The 23,389-nt window shown below is 40.9% G+C and overlaps 1 protein-coding gene across 3 annotated transcripts in view; it reads left to right on the top strand.

Annotated features, from left to right (window-relative positions):
- The window catches only part of TBC1D4 (TBC1 domain family member 4), a 214,016-nt gene that overhangs the window by 126,178 nt on the left and 64,449 nt on the right, over positions 1–23,389 (top strand). For all 3 annotated transcript variants that reach the window (XM_007186208.3, XM_057533035.1, XM_057533036.1), the window contains exons 2-4: positions 9,947–10,534; positions 12,100–12,189; positions 15,992–16,096. In XM_007186208.3, coding sequence (XP_007186270.2) covers positions 9,947–10,534; positions 12,100–12,189; positions 15,992–16,096 — 783 coding nt within the window. The remainder of the gene's footprint in view (positions 1–9,946; positions 10,535–12,099; positions 12,190–15,991; positions 16,097–23,389) is intronic.

Below are 23,389 nucleotides of genomic sequence, written 5' to 3' on the forward strand. Positions count from 1 at the left end.
CATCACCCATTGGATGTCTGTAAGCTTCTCAAAATTAACAATCCAAAGCTAAGCTCCTACTCTCTTAAGCCATCCCTATCCCTCACCCTGTTTCACTGCAGCTCCATTTTTCTAGTTCCTCTGGCCAAAACCCATAAAGTTCATCCATGCCTCCTCTCCTTCTTTTACAATCCATGTTAGATCCATCAACAAATCATGTTGACTGTGCCTTTTTTTTTTTTTAATTTTATTTATTTATTTATGGCTGTGTTGGGTCTTCGTCTCTGTGCGAGGGCTTTCTCTAGTTGCGGCAAGTGGGGGCCACTCTTCATCGCGGTGCGCGGGCCTCTCACTATCGCGGCCTCTCTTGTTGCGGAGCACAGGCTCCAGACGCGCAGGCTCAGCAACTGTGGCTCACGGGCCTAGTCGCTCCGCGGCATGTGGGATCTTCCCAGACCAGGGCTCGAACCCGTGTCCCCTGCATTGGCAGGCAGATTCTCAACCACTGCACCACCAGGGAAGCCCCTGACTGTGCCTTTAAAATTATATTCAGAAGTCTGCTCCTTCTTACCCCGTCCCTTGCTGTTCTCCTGTGAACCACCACTGGCTCATCCTGGGTGCAGTAGGCTTCTGTCGCCTTGTCCTTGCCATCTGTTCTCCATACAGCAGGCAAAGGGATTCTTTAAACATGTAACTCAGCACTCTGCAATGGCTATCTGTCTCACCAAGAGTAAAAGCCAGAGTCCTTTCAAGGTCCTGCGTGATTTAGATGCCCCTGTTCCCCACAATGGCCTCTTCAATCATCTTCTGCTGCCTCACTCGCATCCAGCCACATGGGCTCCTCACTGTTCCTTGAACACGCCAGGTGAATTTCTGCTTCATGGCCTTCGTACTTGGTGTGCTATCTGCCTGGAATGTTCCTCCCTCAGATATCTGTGTGGCTCACCTTCTCGCTGACTTCAGGTTTTTACTCAAATATTTTATAGAGACACCTTTCTCTAAAATTGCAGCTGTTCTGCCACCCTCTCCAAATTTTCTGTCCCCCCTTCTGGGCATTAGTTTTCTCACTGGCAGTTTTTACTGTCTCAAATCCTTTATGTTTTACTTATTCACTCTACATCCCCTACTCCAATTTAACTTTCGCAAAGGCAGTGTTTTTATTTAGCAACAGCTTCTCACTTCCTTCATCTCCTTACACAGTACAAGTCAGACTTACATTCTCGATTTAATTAAACATTGTTGAATGTTTTCACTGTCCTAGCACTGTGTCAGGCACTTTTGCCCTTTTAGTTTAATTTTCCCAGGTTACCTTCGACATAAACATTGTGATTCCCATTTTGCAGATGAAAAACCAGGATACGGTGTCTTTTCTACAGATAATCATAGATACTGGAATGGGGCTTTAAACTCTAGACCTCTAACTGCATGTTATGTACTTTTCTAATATGCCATGCTGTGGACTAATCCACTTTTTAAAAAAATTAATTAATTTATTATTTTTGGCTGCCTTGGGTCTTCATTGCTGTGTGCAGGCTTTCTCTAGTTGCAGCGAGTGGGGGCTACTCTTTGTTGCTGTGCGTGGGCTTCTCCTTCCAGTGGCTTCTCTTTGTTGTGGAGCATGGGCTCTAGGTGCACGGGCTTCAGTAGTTGTGGTGCACGGACTTAGTTGCTATGTGGCATGTGGGATCTTCCCGGAACAGAGCTTGAACCCGTGTCCCCTGCATTGGCAGGCAGATTCTTAACCACTGCACCACCAGGGAAGTCCCGACTAATCCACTTCTAAAAGAATGAGTTTGCTTTTGAAAGGGGAATTGAAAAGGACTGTCCTTGTCTGTCCTTTGGCATCTAACTTCTCACCCACCCCATCTTCTGTCTTATTTCCCTGTAGCACTAAACTCAGCCACTACTGAGGACATTCCATTCTCTTAATCAATCAAAATTATGAGTCCCCGGATTTCCTGTGAGTTACCCTCGTTTATTTTACATCTGATCACTTTTTCAAATTTTGAATGGTCATAAAGGCACAAGTCATATCTTTCAGAGAAGGAATTCAAAGATATGAGCAGTGAGACAGAATAGGATGGGAGAACTTGGTAGGAAGTTCAAGGAATTTCTGTCTCTGATGCTTGAACTAACTCAGAGGCCACCAGGAAACAACAGAGAAGCGCTGAGCCAAAAATGAGTTTGGAGCAAAGGGGCTGAGAATATCTAAGAACCAAAGCCTAATCTGAGAGGAAACTGTCTTGGCTGAAGCCCAAGACTCAAACCCAAGCAACTTGTATGACTGCAGTGTAAGTAGTAGAGATATTCTTGCTTTCTTTGGCTCCAAAGAGTCTCGTTACTTGTAATCTCATTATTCTTTCATGGTTTAACTTTTTTTTTCTTTTATAAATTTATTTATTTTTGGTTGCGTTGGGTCTTCGTTGCTGCATGAGGGCTTTCTCTAGTTGCAGTGAGTGGGGGCTACTCTTCGTTGTGGTGCGCGGGCTTCTCCTTGCTGTGGTTTCTCTTGTTGCAGAGCATGTGCTCTAGGCGCATGGGCTTCAGTAGTTGTGGCCCACGGGCTCAGTAGTTGTGGCTCATGGGCTCTAGAGCACAGGCTCAGTAACTGTGGCACATGGGCTTAGTTGCTCCGCAGCATGTGGGATCTTCCCCGACCAGGGCTCTAACCCGTGTCCCCTGCATTGGCAGGTGGCTTCTTATCCACTGTGCTACCAGGGAAGCCCCATGGTTTAACTTTTAATGTAAACCGTTTGTTTCCCCATCTGTAAAACAAGATAGTGGGGACGGGTGATTCCATAAGAGTGCCTTTAATTGTAAAATTCTGTGATTTTAAGACCACTGCATTATTCCAGTCGATTTTGACTCTAGACCTAGTGATAATTAGACCTCTTTTTTACTGTGTAAGGTTTACTCTAAAACAATAATTTATATGTTTTTAATAATTAATATTATTAATATTAATATTTATATATTTAACCAAATACAAAGAATCACTGAAGTACTTTTGGATAAAAGTTAAAATGGTTTAAAAATCAGTTTTATTTCTTATTGAGATTGTCAGACAACCTCACCTTAAAAATGACAACACAGACTGAGTGTTCTTCCAAAGTAACTGGGGCTGGAACATCTTCATGGGTTCTTAAATAATGGTGATTTTTTTCCCTTAATGTAAGTGAACTATTTGATGGCACGTATATATCTTCCAAAATCAGTCTTTTCTCAAAATGCTGAACTGATCTTAATAGTTTCCTAAGTAAAACAGAATTAGTAAGGAAATCTGCCCATCCCCTAATGGCATGTATTACTTCCAAAGCAAATACATTTATTTTCCTTACTGTCTCTCTTTGATTGAGACTAGTTTAAATGATTAATTCTTCTCATTTGGCAGGTTTTTTGCAATTTACTTGAAATGTTTCCTAGTATTTTTTCCTCAACTTTTTTTTACACCTTTTCCCTCTTTTTTGTGCTTATCAAAATCTTGCTGTGCCTACTATAATTATTATAAAAAGATTAATAATGAATCAAGCAGCCAAGCTCATGTCCGTTGTGAAAGAATTTACCCAGTTATTTTTTTTGCTTTAAATATGTCTTAAGAGGCTTATTTTCATATTCATATTTGTATCCATTTTTAAATGTTTGCTGAAGTTCATCTGTTTATCAGTGAACTCTATGAGGAAAGAAGACATTGTATTATAGATTAATTTTCTCCTACCTTCATAATTAATAAGCCTTGGACACGTGATTATTTAAACAGCATAAGAAAGACAGTGGCACTCAAATTTAAAATGCTTCTTTTAAAAGAAAACTAGAGAGTCTGTTCTTTAGCCCTGAACAATCAGTGTGTTTCCTGATTGCAGAGTCAGGAAATACTTTACTTTTGAAGCAATAACGGTTATTCCCGGGAAGTTTTATAATTGGCTGCATAGTGATAACATCGACTTGAACAAATACAGCAAAACTACTGCTGGCTTATCTAGAATGAAAGAGAACTTCTTAAGTGCGACAGAGAGCTAATACTAAGGATTACATCAGTTTGGCATATTCACTGCTCTTGGAGAACAACTGCAATTTTCAGCTTGCTTCCTGACCAAAGGTATCTTTCCTTTGTGCTTTTTCAGTATCCAGACTTTTTTCCCTTGGGTTTGCTTAGGACTTTAAACATCAGTGTGTGGTAGTTGTAGAATTTATTTCCTTGTGAAGTCAGGTGAAGTGTAATTTTTACAATACCATTGGATTTCTTGGAATGTGATGACTAATTATGATAATTAATTAATGAGAAACAACAGCCTGACATCCAGGAATCTAGTGGCAATTTTTCTTTTCTCTAGAGTGAGGAATTGCTTTAATGTCTGAATTTTGATACTTGAACTTATATTCTTTTAGTGAGATCACTGAAGGTGTAAGGACAGAATACTAGCTAAAGGTGGCCCTGGCTTTTTCTAAATATCATGAGGCATTTGAAAAAAGCCCCATTTATTTTATCGCTTGTTGCAATTGGTTATTGTGTCAATGGAAATGAATAATGTCGATGACTTACAATATTTCTGGCTTAATAATAGAGATGATTTTCCATCTTCTTTTAATGTACATTATTTTGTTCCTATATTAACATCGATGCAAAAATAAACCCATGGAAATTTGGATTTAGGTGAGATCTTGTTGAGCATCTTTCTCGTCCCCCACTTTACTGGCAAGGAAACTCTAGAAAGCAGAATGACACAAATTCCTGGCAGATCAGGGGAGAGAGTATAAACCTCTTAATTCCTGGGTAGAGGAATTATTAACTCCCTTTTCATTATTGTTATTTTGTGTTAAAATTATATGCTATACATATAAAACTATGCTATACAATAAAAACTTTGCCTTGAATTGGCATTGAATTTTCATCAGACTCTGTGAGATGTAGGCAGATTCTGAGCAGTGGCATTATTCATAGCCAGAGTACGAATAACTAGAGTATGAACCTAGAGCGTGTAGCTTGAGGTGTCTCCTAGCATCTGAAGACATTCTTGCAATACACATTCACTTCCTAGTTGGGGTGAGCACTGAGCCGAGTGGAAAGCCTCAGCTCTCTATTCTGGGGAGTGCCAGATCTCTCTTGTGTTATCAACAGGAATTTACTAACCCCATCTCAATCCGGGAGAGCTTTCATCAGGGTTCTGGGTGGTTGTTCACTATTTGTATATTTTTGTTTGCTGACAACTGTCACTCAGTTTCTTCTGAGCACAGAATTCTCTCCCAGTGGTCAAATGGAAGAACTCTAGTAAGACACAAAATCACCACAACTCAGTCTTTCACTTAGGAGCTTATAGCATTAACGGTAAAGAGAAAAAAAGACGTTGAAAGATGTGATACATGCAAGGAGTCAAATTCATTCAAAAACACATCTAAATCTAAATCTAAATATATGTCAGTTAACATTGTCCTATAGGAGAATAGTGTTTTCCCAAAATGTCTTGTGTATGTGCAAGTACTGGATAGAGATTTTGTGTTTCTCTTGTGTTGCTTCTGATTGATCTCAAATAAATGTCTCAACAGAAAGTTTTCATGCTTCTCTGATAACTCATTTTCCCACTGTGGATATTTGACTGTCCTTTCTTTATCAGTGTGTCCCTTCCGGTATGGGCTCTGAGTGTGTAGGCAGGGGCTGTATGATGTTAACTTACATGTGTGTGTTCCACTTATAAGCAAAAACAGAGCTGAATGTTGTTAGATCAGTTTCACAGGGCAGCCTCTTTGCAGGTCATTGTAAGCTGCGTTTAGTCATGACCTGAGAGAAGATATTAAAGGCAACTAGAATCTATGTTTTATGGTGCAGTTAACAATTCAAATTATTGGAAGATTAAATTACCTATTCAGTTTAGTCAAGATGATAAGCTTTGCTTCTATGAACTGGGTCATTAACTGAATTATATTTAGGTATTGAGCTTCTACCTGTGGTCTCAGGGAAATGTCCTGTGAGACTATAGGAATTCAGCCACTAATCAGTTCTTCACGTAACAGCTCTCAATGAGAAAAAGTACAAACTTATAATATAGAGGAATTGATACAACTAAAGTCAAACTGACTTTATTTTCAGTCTTGATAGAATTAACTCTAATAATCATTAAAGTATTTGTGACAAGATCAAAATTCTGCAGGTTCAAAAAAAATCCTACAGATAATATTTCTTATTCTGCACTCCATAGAGACACTTTGGAAATTTAAGTGCACTAGGGTTGTAAAATCAGATGAAAAGTATTTAATGAAATATGGTTAGTGAGGAAGGAGGGAGCCATCTATTTTAGGGTTTTGCCTAACCCACTAGAATCACTGTACTTTTTTCAGGGTTGAATGTCTAGGTCAGTCTCCATAGCTTTGGCCCTTGTCAGACACTAAGGCAAAAAGAAAATGACAGAGGGCTAAGGTTGCTGATCATGTGTTCGTACAAAGCATCTGACTTCCCTGGAGATATGTCAAATGTTCAGGGTGAGTCATTGAAACTATAGCATTTGGACTTTATTCTTTCATAGGAAATACTCTACTAGCAAGCTGAAAGTCTTGTGATTTTTAAACTGTGAATGTTCTGGCAGTATATCCCAAAGAATTATGTGAAAGAGAAGAAATTCTGGTTTTAGAATTGGTGCTAGAATATTTGAAGAAATACCTTGTATGTCTGAATGTGAATCAACCCTGCGTATAAGATGATCTCTCTTTTCCAAAGGTAGAAATTACCAAAAAAAGTTTTTTCCCCCTAGTCCACATATTGAGGATCTACTTTGTACCAGGCTTTGTACTCTAGGCTTTGGGGATACAAGGAAAAAATGCGGGAAAAGAGACAGAAATCACCACCCTCCTAGGGCTTACATTCTAGCAAATCAATTACACAGAATGTTAAAAGAGGTAAGTGCTATAGAGAGTAATAAAATGGGGGAAAATTCCAGGGGAATGCTGGCTGTGTCAGAGTGTGTCTCTGTGTGTGTGTGTGTATGCGTGTTTTGGTTTAGGGGATGGTTGCTGCCTCAAGGTGACATTAGAGCATGGATTTCAACGAGATGAGGAGTGAGCCGTCCAGTTATCTGGGGGAGGACTTGCAGTTCAGAGACCTCGAGGGAGGAGTGTGCCTGGCATGTTCAAAGAGTAGCCAGGAAGCCAGTGGGGCTGGAGCAGAGTGAGTGAGAGAGGGATGCTGGGAGGAGTGAGGTCAGAGGAAACGAGGTGAGAATGAAAAGACGAAACCCAGGTTGACTGTCTAAAGGTCACATGGAGGGTGTGCAGCCACAGGGCACATTTTTTTTTTTTTTAACCTTTTATTTATTTATTTATTTATTTATGGCTGTGTTGGGTCTTCGTTTCTGTGCGAGGGCTTTCTCTAGTTGTGGCAAGCGGGGGCCACTCTTCATCGCGGTGCGTGGGCCTCTCACTGTCGCGGCCTCTCTTGTTGCGGAGCACAGGCTCCAGACGCGCAGGCTCAGTAATTGTGGCTCACGGGCCCAGTTGCTCCGCGGCCTGTGGGATCCTCCCAGACCAGGACTCGAACCCGTGACCCCTGCATTGGCAGGCAGATTCTCAACCACTGCGCCACCAGGGAAGCCCCACATTGCACATTTAATCTATGTGTATGTCAGATGCAGAGGGTGAGGGCCCTGTAGGACATTGTAGGGATTTTGTCGTTTACTCTTAATGAAATGGGGAGCTTGGAGGATTTGCAGGTGAGCAACATGACAAGTTTAAAAAGGATCCTTTCTACTTTTGAGAGTAGATTGAAGGGGGCAAGGGACACCCGTTAAAAGATTCTTGCAGAAAACCAGATGAGAGATAATGAGTTGTATTTCATTTTGTATGAATGTACCACCTTTTGTTCATCCTTTCACTTTTTTTTCTTCAGTTTTATTGAGATATAAACGACATATAGCATTGAATTTAGTTCAAGGAGTACAACTTAATGATTTGATACCTGTGTATATTGCAAAATGATTACCATAAGTTTAGTTAACATCACGCACCTCACATGGTTATAGATTTTTTTTTCTTGTGAGAACTTTTAAGATCTACTCTCTTAGCAAGTTTTAAATATACAATATAGTATTATTAACTCTAGTCACCATGCTGCACATTACATCCCCAGAACTTATTTTTCTTATAACTGGAAGTTTGTACCTTTTGACTACCTTCACCCATTCCTCCCTCCCCTGCCTCTGGCAATCACCAATCTGTTCTCTTTATCTATGAGGTTTTTTTTTTTTCTTTTTTAAGATTCCACATATAAGTGAGATCATATAGTATTTACCCTTCTCAGTCTGACTTACTTCAGTTAGCATAATGCCCTCAAGGTCCATCCATGTTGTCGTAAATGGCAGGATTTCCCTTTTTATGGCTAAATAATATTTATCACAGTTTCTTTATCCATTCATCTTTTGACGGACACTTAGGTTGACTTAGATTGTTTCCATGTCTCGACTATTGTGAATAATGATGTGATGAACGTGAGGGTGCAGGTATCTTTTCGACAGAGTGATTTTGTTTCTTTTGAATATATACCCAGAAGTGGAATTGCTGGATGATATGGTAGTTCTATTTTTTAATATTTTAGGAACCTCCATACTGTTTTCCATAGTGACTGCACCAATTTACATTCCTACCAACAATGCACAAGGGTTTCCTTTTTCCCACATCCTCCCCCAGTACTTGTTATATCTTGTCTTTTTGATGATAATCATCCTATCAAGTGTAAGGTGATATTTTATTGTGGTTTTGCTTTACATTTCCCTGACAATTAGTGAGCATTCACTTGTTGATGAATATTTGGGTTGTTTCCAGTTTTGGGGTATTGTGACTAAGCCATCTATGAATATTTGTGTACAAGCCTTTCTGTGGACATACGTCTTCAGGGTTTTCACCTAAATCTCTAGGAGTGGAATGACTGGGTTGTGAGATCTATGTTTAACTCCCAAGCAGCTGCCAAACTCCTGAGGTAGCTGTGCCATTTTATATTTCTGCACACAGTGTATGAGGGTTCCTGTTGCTCCACATCCTGGTGGGCACTTGGACTTTTTAATTAATTAATTAATTAATTAATTTTTGGCCGCACTGGGTCTTTGTTGCTGTGCGTGGGCTTTCTCTAGTTGCGGCAAGCGGGGGCTACTTTTCATTGCGGTGCACGGGCTTCTCACTGCAGTGGCTTCTCTTGTTGCGGAGCACGGGCTGTAGGCGCGCTGGCTTCCGTAGTCGTGGCTCGCAGACTCAGTAGTTGTGGCGCACGGGCTTGGTTGCTCTGCGGCATGTGGGATCTTCCCGGACCGGGGCTCGAACCAGTGTCCCCTGCGTTGGCAGGCGGATTCTTAACCACTGCGCCACCAGGGAAGCCCCACTTGGACTTTTTGATGTTAGCCATTCTAATAGATAATGAAATAGTATCTTCCTGTGGTCTATATTTGCATTTTCCCTGATGGCTAATGCTGGTGAGGGGTGTCTGGATTTTAACCTCTTCATCCAGAAAGTTAATTTTAGCCTCATTGTTGAAGCTTTGGTTCCTTTCAGCTGAGGCTCATAATAATTTAATTAAATAATTTATTTATCTCAGTCGTGGTTGGTACCTTAGCATGTTACACTTTATTTTTTTATATTTAAATTTAATTTTTCACCTTTTGATCCCTTATAATACGTTTTAAAAGTACTCAAAGGTTATATTATGATGATTTATTAAAGGTTGCTGTGGCCTGTATAGTCTCATGGTTTTGTTTTCAGGAAACGAATACACTTAAAAGTGGAAAGTATGAAAGTGATATAAAATTCCAATCTTATCCTTAAATCACTGTGTCCAGTAGTGTAATTTAAGTTTATGCTTTATCTTATGTAGGATGTATTACTTTCTGTATTTTATCATTTAGGATGAGCGTGCATTCTGTGATAATAACAGGTCTAGGTAAACATATACGATTTCTAAATATTCAACTAAAGTGAGGATTTTTGAATTCTTTTCCAGGTTCCCGATGTTATCAGCAGCATAAGGCAGTTATCGAAAGCTGCCATGAAGGAGGACGCCAAACCCAGCAAAGACAACGAGGACGCCTTTTACAACTCGCAGAAGTTCGAGGTCTTGTACTGTGGCAAGGTGACCGTGACCCACAAGAAGGCCCCGTCCAGCCTCATCGACGACTGCATCGAGAAGTTCAGCCTGCACGAGCGGCAGCGCCTGCGGGTCCAGGGCGAGCCGCGCGCCGCCGATGCCGGCGAGGACCCGGCGGTGTCGGAGGCCCAGGCGCCCGCTTCCCCCGCCGACGTTCTGTCCGAGGAAGGGGATGGCGTCACCGACACCCACCCCGTCTTCCCCGCGGCGCCCAGCCAGCCTGGGCCGTCCAGCTCTCGAGTCTGCTTCCCTGAGCGGATTTTGGAAGATTCTGGCTTTGATGAACAGCAGGAGTTCCGGTCTCGGTGCAGCAGCGTCACCGGTGTCCTGCAAAGGAAAGTTCACGAGAACAGCCAGAAGCCGCAGCCGCGGAGGAGGCACGCCAGCGCGCCCAGCCACGTCCAGCCCTCGGATTCGGAGAAGAACCGAACGATGCTGTTTCAGGTGCTGCCCTGGCCGCGTGCTCTCGGGGTGTTTCCCCATTCTTTGCTAGACGGAAGCAGCCGGGCGGCCAGCTCTTCCCTGGTCCTTGCTCTGCAAGCGTCCAGCCTTTCTGTCATATCCCTTGGGAAGCAGATAAGGCAGGTGGAGAAAGAGAGCAAACAAAGGAAAGTAGTGAAGGGGTGAGAGGCAGACGGGGAATGTAAGAAAAAAGGGAGCAGGGAAGGGAGAGGAAGAGAGAGAAGCACTTGCAGAGCATCACGGGAAGTTGGTGGGGAAATAAGAATAGATTACTCTTAGCATCACCAGCATTTGCCTTGGGTTGATTCTTAAATAAATGTTGTTTTTTTTAAATGACTGCAGAAAGTCAATCTTATGAAGGGTTTGAAGATGTGAATCTGGGAGCGTGTGAATCTTCATGAAGGAGAAAGAATTTTCTAGAGAGAAAAAAAAGAAAAGTCCAGAGACTCATAGGTGTATTTTCAGATGAGAATACACCAATTTACTCTGTCATACAAAAGAGACGGTTAAAGAAACATCATAGGCCTAATAATTTATTAGACCAGTTATTAAAATGATTTGGTGCAAGCTATATTATAGGTGTAAAAGATGATTCTTAATTCTAAAAAGTAGTTTTTGAAGTTGTACAGGGTATATAGAAAATGTCCAGTTCCACTTACAAGAACTTAATTCTTAACAATGCCCTGTAGAGATTCTTTAATTAATCCTCAGCTTTGAAGATTAATTTGAGTTTTCCTCAGATTTGAGTTTTCTTGAAAAAAGGAGTAACTGCCCTTTTATTCCATTGCAAAGAGTCCCTGAGAAGGAAGTTGCACAGTGTACCTTGGTAAACAGTCCCAGTGTGTAATATTTGCTTTATCAGAAGTTCATGGTGGTTTTGTTCTGTTTTGTTCTTGATAACTCTAGGCATGTAATTAAATTGTCTGTAGTCTTTCCTGTGGTGATATGTTAACTGAGTTTCCTCTCTTGTTTGGGCTACTGGATTTGTTCTTTTTCTTAGCTAGCCAGAGTCCATGTTGTTAATTTTTTCTAAATGGTTGTTTATTTAAAAATTTTTAAAATTTATCTGCCCAATTGCAAGTATATCTGTTGATCATTTGTGAGAAAGTATGATTATAAATTATAATTAAATAATTAGTATTTTTAGAAAACAAAGTGAGGAAAGGTTGCATTTTTTTGAAAAGAATAATTTCTAATTTGGAAAAAGAATGGTTTCTTGTAAATTAAGACCAACTTAATTTTCATGATTTCTAGATGAAAGGAAGAAATGTTTTCAGACAGCTGATAATTGGGGTTGTAGATTTGGTTGGATTGGATGTTGACACACATGTGAATATGTATGTCAGGGATAGAGCATTTGAATCTGTATTAGTCAAATATTTAACTGTAAAGTAATATGTTCTTGATAAGTTAATTGAAATTAATTGGAATATTAATTGGAATTAATTGGAATATTTATGATTAATTGGAATATTTTTAATTAATTGGAATATTTACAAATTAATTAAATTAATTAATTAATTAATTGGAATATTTTTATTTTTAAGGTTGGACGGTTTGAGATTAACCTTATCAGTCCAGACACTAAATCACTTGTGCTTGAGAAGAATTTTAAAGATATCTCTTCTTGTTCCCAGGTATGTGTTGGAGTAGATTATAGTATTTGAAGAAACCAATTAAAGCTTGTTTCTAAGTTAACAAAATAACTGGGCTTAAACCCCTTCAGATTTTATTCTTTAAAGCATTTCTTAAGTAGATTTGTCTTAAACTAAGAGTGTTCATGTGTTTGGGTTCCTGCCAATGAGAAAATCCTGTCCAGGTTCCTCATTATCATAATCTTGTCCTCACTTTCGTCAACCCTGTCTCCTCATAGTGTCACTTCATCAAAGGGATGGAAGGAAGTTTTGCGGTGGTGAGTTCTTTAGAAAATATCTTCACAGTTAGTGTTCCTCAGAATCTTGGGCAGTAGGTCTTGTGGGCATCACTGAGTCATGTTTGCTCTTTATATTGTAGTAGGTAAAAAAAAGAACTAGTACTTTCAGGTTTATAAATGTAAATGCTAAAGTTGGAAAAGAAGGTTTTGGTATATATCTTTGTCCTTTTACTTATTTTTAATTCTCATATTACGTATTCGAAAGTTTTAAAAATAATCTATACAACTATGTGTGTTCAAGGTCATATTACGCATAAAGTAGTGTCCTAAGTACCATAGTAATAATTTAGAATATCTATATAATTGTTAGAGCTACCTAAATATACGGCAAACCTAGAAAGAATTTCCGAAGATGTTGGAGTAGAGGGAGTACCTAAAGCTGAATATGGGAAAGTTAAAAATGCAAGGATGGGCTTCCCTGGTGGCGCAGTGGTTGAGAATCTGCCTGCCAATGCAGGGGACACGGGTTCGAGCCCTGGTCTGGGAGGATCCCACATGCCGCGGAGCAACTGGGCCCGTGAGCCACAGTTACTGAGTCTGCGCGTCTGGAGCCTGTGCTCCGCAACAAGAGAGGCCGCGATAGTGAGAGGCCCGCGCACCGCGATGAAGAGGGGCCCCCGCTTGCCGCAACTAGAGAAAAGCCCTCGCATAGAAACAAAGACCCAACACAGCCAAAAATAAATATAAATAAATAAATTTAAAAAAAATGCAAGGATGCCTCTGGGGAGGTCCCTGGAATAGAGAAGCAGTAACTTCTTTCCTAGCAGGTGTACCTTAGGTATACCTTCAGGGCCCTGGATCGAGAAGCAGTAACTTCTTTCCTAGCAGGTGTACCTTAGGTATACCTTCAGGGCCCTGGATCGAGAAGCAGTAACTTCTTTCCTAGCAGGTGTACCTTAGGTATACCTTCAGGGGCCTGGATCGAGAAGCAGTAACTTCTTTCCTAGCAGGTGTACCTTAGGTATACCTTCAGGGGCCTGGATCTTGCCAAGGCCCTTTCCTGTATTTTAATGTTGAAAAATAGACTGACTTTTTTTTTGTTTTTAAGTTTTAATTTTGGAGTTAGCATTGCCATAGGTATGATATCCCGACATTCTTCCCTTTGAAAATGATAAGCTTTTGTACATTTTGTTAATTACTCTCCTCAGCCTCAGCTAATGTGGTTTCACTTCTAGTATTTTGTTTTAATATTTGTTCTGTTATATGGAGACATAAAATTATGTTGTGAACATAAAAAATTTTCTACTCTAGTAGTTTAGAGAGGCAGCATCTGACTAGAGGAAGAATATATTGCAAATTTCTAAATTCCTACTTAAAGGACAAAAAATGTGGTAGAAAGATTATTCACTTTAACTAAAAAAAGTATTTATGAAGCATTCTTGTAATTACATGTTTCCTGGGGGTCCCCGCGTGATCATAAGCTCTGTGAGGGCAGGTGTCTTATTCTGTAGGCCAGGGGTCCCCAACCCCCGGGCCGAGGCCTGTTAGGAGCCGGGCCGCACAGCAGGAGGTGAGGGTGGGCGAGGGAGTGAAGTTTCATCTGCCGCTCCCCATCGCTCCCCATCGCTCGCATTACCGCCTGAACCATATTTGCCCCCTCCACCCCTGTCCATGGAAAAATTGTCTTCCATGAAACTGGTCCCTGGTGCCGAAAAGGTTGGGGACCGCTGCTCTAGGGCATCACAGAATAAGATGTGTTAAGACAGAGCTTGACGCTTAGGTGTTCCATAGTGTCGAATGAATGCTTCTACGTGTTGGGCCTTATGCCAAGTGTTGGGGAGAGAGCGGTGTACAAACCAGTGTACTTCCTGTGCCCCAAAGCAAGAGGAGTCATCTGAAAAGGCCGTGCCTCTCCCCTGCTCGCCCCTCCGCCGGCCTCCCAGAAAGAAAACTAGCAATGCTCGTTGAACATTTAAAGGAAAAAAACAAGAAAAAAAAAAAAGAACCAGCCAAACCAAATATATAAATCTGGCAGTTCAAACAAGATTTTTGCTTTTCCTTTTTTTTTTGAAGCAAGCTTTGTATTCTAAGAATTCAGAAGAAGAATCAAACAAAAATATGAGGAAAATTTGTGCAAAGGCCTTTGATCAGAATAATTGTCAGGTTAACTTTCCTCTCCTCACTGAGTGGCCGAACTCCTGTTATTTCTTTCCACAGAATTGTACTGATAGAGGGTGGCCGCATTTGGGAACAGGAGTACTTTTTAACACATGAACACCTACAAATGTTTCTTTCTTCAGAATCGGTAGGACTGTGTCCCTGGCAAGCATGAGGAATAAGGGAATGGTTTTCTTTACCGGAAAATTACCACTGCCCGAAAACTTGCTGAGCTAATGAGCTCCTGTGCATTTTTCCCATTTAGTACCAAGCTAGTAAAAGATATTCTTTAATCACGAATGAGTTGTATCAGATGGAATTTACTTTCACCTCATGGATTGTAACCTCACTCCTCCTCATTGGCTTTTTTACTTTTTATCGGAGTTGATTTCCTTTTTCCATAGCCATTGGATAGGTTGAGCTTATTATTACAAGAATAGTGGTTACCGTTTATCAAACATGCCAGGAGCTAAGATATTTCTTAGTTCTAAATCTGAAAATTTTCTTAGAATAGGCGCCATTAATATTATTTTATGATGAGAAATGGAACCTCAGAGATTCTTTTTAGCAACGCAGCACAATATCTCATACCTGGTAGATTGGTTGAACCAAGATTGAAGCACAAATCTGTCTGAATCCAAAGTCTGTTTTCCTTTCTCTGGGATTCAGGTGATTGCAGGACAACTTCAAATTTTTTGTCTTCTTGACTTTTCAAAGTACTGTGCTTTCTGCTAAAATAACAAGGTGCTGTCTACTAATTGGTGTGTATGTATTCAGGGCGATCGAAATTCTCAGATGATTCAGAATTTTTTATGAAGTGTAGCTGAGGTTATTTAGCCCGTGTTCAGGAAGTACAGATTTGTGAATTTGGATAGTTGACGTCTGCAATAATTTCTTTAATGTATTCATCTTCTAACAGTTGTGGCTCCTTGAATGTCTATCGATAGACGAACATTCTAGTATTTTTAATGCGTGCTTTAGGGAATGGCATGCCATTTAATTAGAGCATTGTCAGTTTTAATGATTCTTAGCCTCATATAAACAAGAACAGGGTTTATAATGAATCATCAGACTGCCCGTTCAAAGATGACCAATAAATTGAAAACTCCATTACTTGCAAACACTGAGTAGCGGTTTTTATTACAAGAGACAGTGGGTCATGCCATCATATTTTTCCTCCTGTGGCCCTGAGTCACAGAGTGTTTGCCAGAAACAAAAAAAAATCTGAGCTGGTCTCACCCTTTATTTTATGTATCAAAAGACCACCGAATAAGTTTGCTCTGGCATTATGTCCCCTGTCACAGTGCTGTGAAGGAGAAATTCATGGAAGTGTGAAAGCGCAGAACTATTTCTATAGTGTTGGTTAAAAGGACATAATCCCATAAACACTGCCCTTCTTCCTTCTCTAGGGTATAAAGCACGTTGATCACTTTGGCTTTATCTGTCGGGAGTTGCCGGAGCCCGGGCTGAGCCAGTATATCTGTTACGTGTTCCAGTGTGCCAGCGAATCTCTGGTAAGTGGGGTGACTGCTGTCCACGGGTTCCTGCCCACACCTCCGGCTGACGGGAGACTCGTCTCTGATGAACCCAAGCCTCACAGAACGGCCATCCGTCGAAGAAGAAGAGCGCATCTAGAAATAGGTTTCTGCCCTTTGAAACAGCACCACAACAGAAAAACAAAAGCAACTTGTCCTAGTAATTTTTAAGCCTAGGTGATTTTCTTGAGTTTAACAAATCCGGAAATGTTACCAGGAGTGTTTTTAAAAGGTAGGAAAAGCCTAATAATAGGAGAGCTGTTACTCTTTCCATTGCTCATGGAAGAAGATAGGGAAGACCTCTTATTCTCTCAACTGCTATAACATCTCAGAGTAGATAATGCTTATTCATCAGGGTAGAGAACGATTTTGTTTTTTCCTTTTTATTTCATCAGCCCCTGTCCTCATTTTAAAAATACTTTTCTTTATGGTCGCATTTTAGCCTTCAATTTCTTTCTTTGGAATTTGGAAGTCAATTTTACTTTGCAGCACTCCTACTCCCTCCCCCCCCCCCCCCTTAAATGGGAGCAGTTAGGGTTTAAGGAGAAATATGTAAGGCAAAGTTGGAAATAGTTCTGAGTGACTAAAAATATGTTGATGTTTTCCCCTAAAATGTTTTACATATTCTTCCACTTGTGTTATCTCTCCTAACCATTTTAACACAAACCTTTAGATATATACATTACCATTCTTTGAAGCAGAGCATTTCCTCAGACATAAAATCCTCCTACAGTGATTTTCCCCAGGGAAACACACACCACTTAGACATACACAGAGTAAGCCAGGCAGCATTCTCCTAATTTTCTGGATGCATGTTGCCTTCCTTCGTGGTAACTCTTGCCTTCCACATTCCCAGTGGACACTGAGTTGAGGAATAATGAAGAAATAATGAAGAAATGGGAATGAATTTGTACAAAGACACTTTCTGACTAGGGAATATAGCACTCCATCACTAAGTTTCTTACTCAAGAGAGATCCATTTGAGTTTTGTTCTCACTCTAGGTAGTTAGCCATGCCAATGAAAAATCCACGTGTTGATATCCAGGTGACCACTGTATTATAGGTTCAGTTCAGGGCTCGGGACAGAAGTTTGAGAGTTGTCATGTAAAGAATAGTTGAAGGCATGGGGCTGGATGAGCACCCAGGGGGAAGGAAAAGAGAGAAGGCCAAAGAGAACCAAGGACACAACCCTGGAAAATGCCAACCAAGTAAGAGTTGGGTAGAAAATGAGAATGTCAGGTAATCTTGCCCCACTCCTCACCCATCCCCTGCCCAGCTCTCCCCTCCTCCCTCCCTCCTCTGTCCCTCCTCCTGTCTAAGGCTGATTCTTCCACCATGTTGCAGATCCTTGCTCTCCGACCTTTGCAAAACCTGTTGTATATTCCGTATTTTATTGTTTGGGCAGTTCCATTTACGCAACTTTCCAATTTAGATACCATAATGCATTCTCCTGCACCATCGAGATCCACTTGTTCACCAAATCCTATAAACTCAAAGGTAGAAATGTCCCTTATATCCATCTCTCTTCCTTTTCCTCTCTGTCTGGAATTAAGTCTGGGCATTCATCTCCTTTACTAAGACTGTTGCATTAGTGTCCTAACTAGTCTCCTTGCCACTGGTTTAATCTGTCATCTATCCACTTACTACCTTATGCTATATATATATATTTTTTCCTCACAAAATTCTCTCACTAGGGGCTAGTTTATGCCTCCTTATTAATGGACAAAATCTAGATTGTCTAGTGTGGCAGAAGGGCCTTCCTCATTCTTCTCAGCGCTCACCAGAAAGCTTGCCCTTTCATGACTGTGTCCTCACACGTGCTATTCTGTGTCCTCAACTGTCTCTAGGCCAGACTGCAGAAGCTGCTGTGATGACTGGTGTGATGTTGCTTTTATTTGGCTTGCTACTGAAGCAGCAGATGGTTCGTGCACAGGACACATGAGATGAAGGAAATACATGAGAGGCGGGGCTCACAGAAATGCCTCTGAAGTTCTGAGGTCACTGTTGGCTGCATGGAGTGAGGGGTCTGCCAGTCAGGGGAGGCCAGAGCCAGGGCTTGCTGCTTTCATGTGGTCAGGTGGGGAATTTGATCGGGCCAGCCTCAAGGGTCCACCTGGCTGCTATACAAAGAGATTGTGTATGTCTCTATCTGTTTTTGTATTCTCTTTCCGGCTGCTTCATTGGATGGGAAGCAGGCCTGGCTTTGCTTTGCTGTGACTTTAATCCCCTTCCCCTTCTTTGCTACTGTGTATTTTTTAGGATCCTGTTAAAAGATCACCTCCTAGGGAATCCTTTTCTAACACCCTTTCTCAGGAATTGAGTCCTTTGGTTGTTCTGTTGTCAGTGCTCTCAGCACATCTTATTCATAGATCTCCAACAGTTCCTACAAATCCCTTATCTTATTTATTTATTTATTTATTAAAAAAATTTATTTATTTATGGCTGTGTTGGGTCTTCGTTTCTGTGCGAGGGCTTTCTCTAGTTGTGGCAAGCGGGGGCCACTCTTCATTGCGGTGCGCGGGCCTCTCACTATCGCGACCTTTCTTGTTGCGGAGCACAGGCTCCAGACGCGCAGGCTCAGTAACTGTGGCTCACGGGCTTAGTTGCTCCGCGGCATGTGGGATCCTCCCAGACCAGGGCTCGAACCCGTGTCCCCTGCATTAACAGGCAGATTCTCAACCACTGCGCCACCAGGGAAGCCCTATCTTATTTATTTGTTCACATAACTTTCTACTCCACTGGATTGTGAATCCTACAAGTTTAGGACCGTCCTTATTGTTGTTGTATCCACCAGTAGTTTCTAGGATAGCAGGGCTTGCTTGTTAAGTGTGTTGTGAGTGATGCAGTGTGTTACTCTGAACTTCAGGCAGTCATTTTCTAGGTGCTGGTTAATCTCTGATTACTGGATAACCGACACCAAGAGGAAAACTGTAAAACCTTCTGATTTCCAATCTCTTTTAAAAGTTTTGTTTTGTTTGTATTTTTTAGTATTTTCATTTTACCCTCATGCGTGTAGAATGAGTTTTTGAAACGGAGTCAGAGTAGAAAGTCTGGGAACACGCTGCATTTTTCCACCTTAAGAAGCTCTGTGACTAAGGCAACAGACTAGACTGGCTGAGAATGTCTTCATATTACATTGAAGCTGCCTGAGAATCTTATCTTGGCATCATTATTCTTAAGAATGGGCCTATGATGGAATCTTTGAAATCCTGTTTACTTTTATCTGTAAGCACCTTAAATGAATGGTGAGGCATCAGAACTGCAAGATAGAGGAAAAATTAAATGTACATTTCCTGTATAAAGGAGGGTGGCTCAAGCAGCTGACGTTAGAGTAAAACAAACAGTCAAATATTACAGGTCTAAGCAGTATTATGATTTATGTGGCTTGGCCGTTGTGAAAGACAGAATATTGCAAAACCACACATGCTGACTTATCTTCTCTGAGTACAAAGAATATACAACTCGCATTTTCTGTTGCTTCTTTGTAGCAATTGCTATGAATTGATAAACAGTATAGAATAGAGTTCTGATGGGCCTTGGAGGGTTACACTGCAAGTTTAGATGCTCAGTGTTCCTCCCTCCTTCCCTCCCTCCCTCCCTTTGTCCCTCCCTCCCTTCCTTCCTTCTTCCTTCCTTCCCTCTTTTGTAAAATATCCCAAGGCAGGTGGTTTAAACTTGTTTAACCAACCCTTGAGATTTCTGGAACATATAATTTCTGCTTTCTCCAAAAGTGGTTTAAAAGGTGTGAAAAAAATGGAAGTGACTACTATTCATAGACAAAGTAGAACTCCACAGATGCACAGATGCACACGACAGTATCCAGGGAAAGTATAACCCACAAAACTAGTCAAAACAAAAACCCCAAAAACCCAGGGTACCGAGACCCAGGATTTGTATGGGGTTAAGAGTGTAGAGTTTTCCAGAGAATTAGACTGGGTAATCTTTTTTTTTTTTTTTAACATCTTTATTGGAGTATAATTGCTTTACAATGGTGTGTTAGTTTCTGCTGTATAACAAAGTGAATCATCTATACAGATACATATGTCCCCATATTCCCTCCCTCTTGCGTCTCCCTCCCACCCTCCCTATCCCATCCCTCTAGGTGGTCACAAAGCACCGAGCTGATCGACTGCTTCCCACTAGCTATCTATTTTACATTTGGTAGTGTATATATGTCCATGCCACTCTCTCACTTCGTCCCAGCTTACCCTTCCCCCTCTCCATCCTTACACATTCTGTAATTCTTATTCTAAAACGCTATAAAACACCTAAGTTTGGTATATAAATGTTTATGAGCATTATCTTCATTATGGATTTTCACCTTAATGTCACAAATTGGCTTTCTTTGTTCCATCTCATAATTTTCTCTGGAAATTTAATTTTGCCTGATGGTCACACTAAGAATACTTTCTTTTTGGTTCTGTATGATTGATTTATCTTTTTTTTTTTTTTTTTTTTTAAGGATTTTCTTTTTAATTAATTAATTAATTTATTTTTGTCTGTATTGGGTCTTCGGTTCGTGCGAGGGCTTTCTCCAGTTGCGGCAAGCGGGGGCCACTCTTCATCGCGGTGCGGGGACCGCTCTTCATCGCGGTGCGCGGGCCTTTCTCCATCGCGGCCCCTCCCGTTGCGGGGCACAGGCTCCAGACGCGCAGGCTCAGCAATTGTGGCTCACGGGCCCAGCCGCTCCGCGGCACGTGGGATCCTCCCAGACCAGGGCTCGAACCCGTGTCCCCTGCATTAGCAGGCAGACTCTCAACCACTGCGCCACCAGGGAAGCCCCTTGATTTATCTTTAACCATTCCTTTACTTTTAACCTTTTAACACTGCCTAGGATTTTTTTGTTGTTGCTGTATCTAAACTAAAACAATTAAGTTATTCATAGTGTGCTAATTTAACTTTTAGTTGCTTTGATTCCGTATGAGAATTTATAGGCCATCTGGAAAAAGTGGTAGATTAAAAAAAAGTAAAACATTTAAAATTTTAGAAGTCGAATAAAGTTTTTAGTAATATTTATGGCTAGGAGAAATTGGTAGCCACATTTCAGTCACCATTGAGATGATCTCTTGTTTCATATAGAAATAGATAAGAAAATATGAAAGTTCAGTATATCCATTGGGGACCTTTTGCAACACAGTATTACCAAATAGCAAATAATAAACCTACCTGAAAGCTAAGCAGATGACTGACCCCTTCAGTGCCTTAAATAAATGAGAAACAAGAAAACAGAAATAAACATCTGCATAAGTGATTGAAATTGCTTTTGAATACATAACAAGGCAAATGAAATGAAAATGCAAAGGCATTAAAACATGTAGTGCTTTTATTTTAAAGAATTAGAAATCTTTGTTTTTAATTATGGTATAAAAGAACAGATTGCGAATAATTCATTTTTTGTACATGGAATGCTGTGAAATTACTTATAAGCCTTTTAAAAAGTTGGTTATATAGTAAAACATAACTGAATGATGACTGGCTGCTCGGTGCTTGAACTCTCCTTTTAGTAATATCAGATGAATAAAGATTCTTTTTATTCCAGGTTCTTCATGCATTCAAATGCAGAAGTAGATTGAATGCTTTAAATGGTAGCTTTTTCTTAAACCAGGACATAGGGGAAGGGGATAGAGTCTTTTTATTTTTTAAATTTTGAAAAATTTATTTATTTTATTTATTTATTTTTGGCTGCATTGGGTCTTTGTTGCTGTGCGCAGGCTTTCTCTAGCTGCGGTGAGCGGGGGCTACTCTTCGTCGCGGTGCGCGGGCTTCTCATTGCGGTGGCTTCTCTTGTTGCGGAGCACAGGTTCTAGGAGTGCGGGCTTCAGTAGTTGTAGCACACGGGCTCAGTAGTCGTGGCCTGCGGGCTCTAGAGCGCAGGCCCAGTAGTTGTGGCGCACGGGCTTAGTTGCTCCGCGGCATGTGGGATCTTCTGGGAACAGGGCTCGAACCCATGTCCCCTGCATTGGCAGGCGGATTCTTAACCACTGCGCCACCAGGGAAGCCCTAAAGAGTCTTTTTAAGAAATGGTTTATGTGTGTGAGCGTTCCTTTTCCTCCACATCCTCTCCAACACTTGTTATTTCTTGTCTTTTTGGTAATAACCATTCTAACACGTGTGAGGTGACATCTCCCTGTGGTTTTGCATTTCCCTAATAATTAGTGAATTTGAGCACCTTTTCATGTGCCTGTTGGCCATCTGTGTTGGTGTGAATGTAAATTGGTGCCACCACTATGGAAAACAGTACGGAGGTTCCTCAAAAAATTAAGAATAGAACTACCAGGTGATCCGGCAATTCCACTTCTGGGTATTTATCTAAAGAAAATAAAAACACTAGTTTGAAAAGATACGTGCACCCCCATGTTCATTGCAGCATTATTTATAATAGCCAAGATATGGTAACAGCCTAAGTGCCCATCAACAGATGAATGGATAAAGAAGATGTGATACATATATACACACACAATGGAATATTTTTCAGCCACAAAAAAGATGAAATCTTGCCATTTATGACAACATGGATGGACCTTGAGGGTATTATGCTAACTGAAATAAGTTAGACAGAGAAAGACAAATACAGTATGATTTCACTCATATGCAGAGTATAAAAAACACAAACACATAGATGCAGAAAACAGATTGGTGGTTACCAGAGGGCATGGGGGTGGGAGGGAGAGCAAAATGGGTAAAGGGGGTCAAGTGTATGGTGACAGATGGAAACAAGACTTTTGGTGGTGAGCACACTGAAATATATACAGAAGTTGAATTAAATGTTGCACCCATGAAATTTATTTAACGTCATAAAACAATGTTACTGCAGTAAAAACAGAACAAAACAGAACGTGGTTTACGAAGCATTGTAAATGGTTTTGAATATCAGAGCTAGCTTGGATGAGGCCCTGGTACTTCATAGCTCCGCATGCAGGTTTTAGACTTTGATCTCAATTGTACAGTGGGTGAGAAAGCCACACTTCACACTGATGATTGTGCCACAGAGGAGGAGACCTGGCCTGAAGTCGGCTTGACAATGCCTGGAGGACGAGCTGTTAGTTGACCTCAAAGAAGCAACCAGGAAACCAGAATGCTAGATTCCAACTTCTTGACTGAGTCACTGGAAGAGCAAGGAAGAAACTACCTGGCAGTTGTCAAGCTGCTGGCCTAGTGGTGAGACCCAGCTCTTAGATAGCATGACTGCAGAACTTCTTAGTGTCACAAATCAGAAGCCAAATGATAATAAATAGAAGCCCTAGAGAAAAGACCAGTAGCCTTCATAGAATT

Source organism: Balaenoptera acutorostrata, chromosome 18 (genome assembly GCF_949987535.1).
Source record: "Balaenoptera acutorostrata chromosome 18, mBalAcu1.1, whole genome shotgun sequence".
NCBI lineage: Eukaryota > Metazoa > Chordata > Mammalia > Artiodactyla > Balaenopteridae > Balaenoptera > Balaenoptera acutorostrata.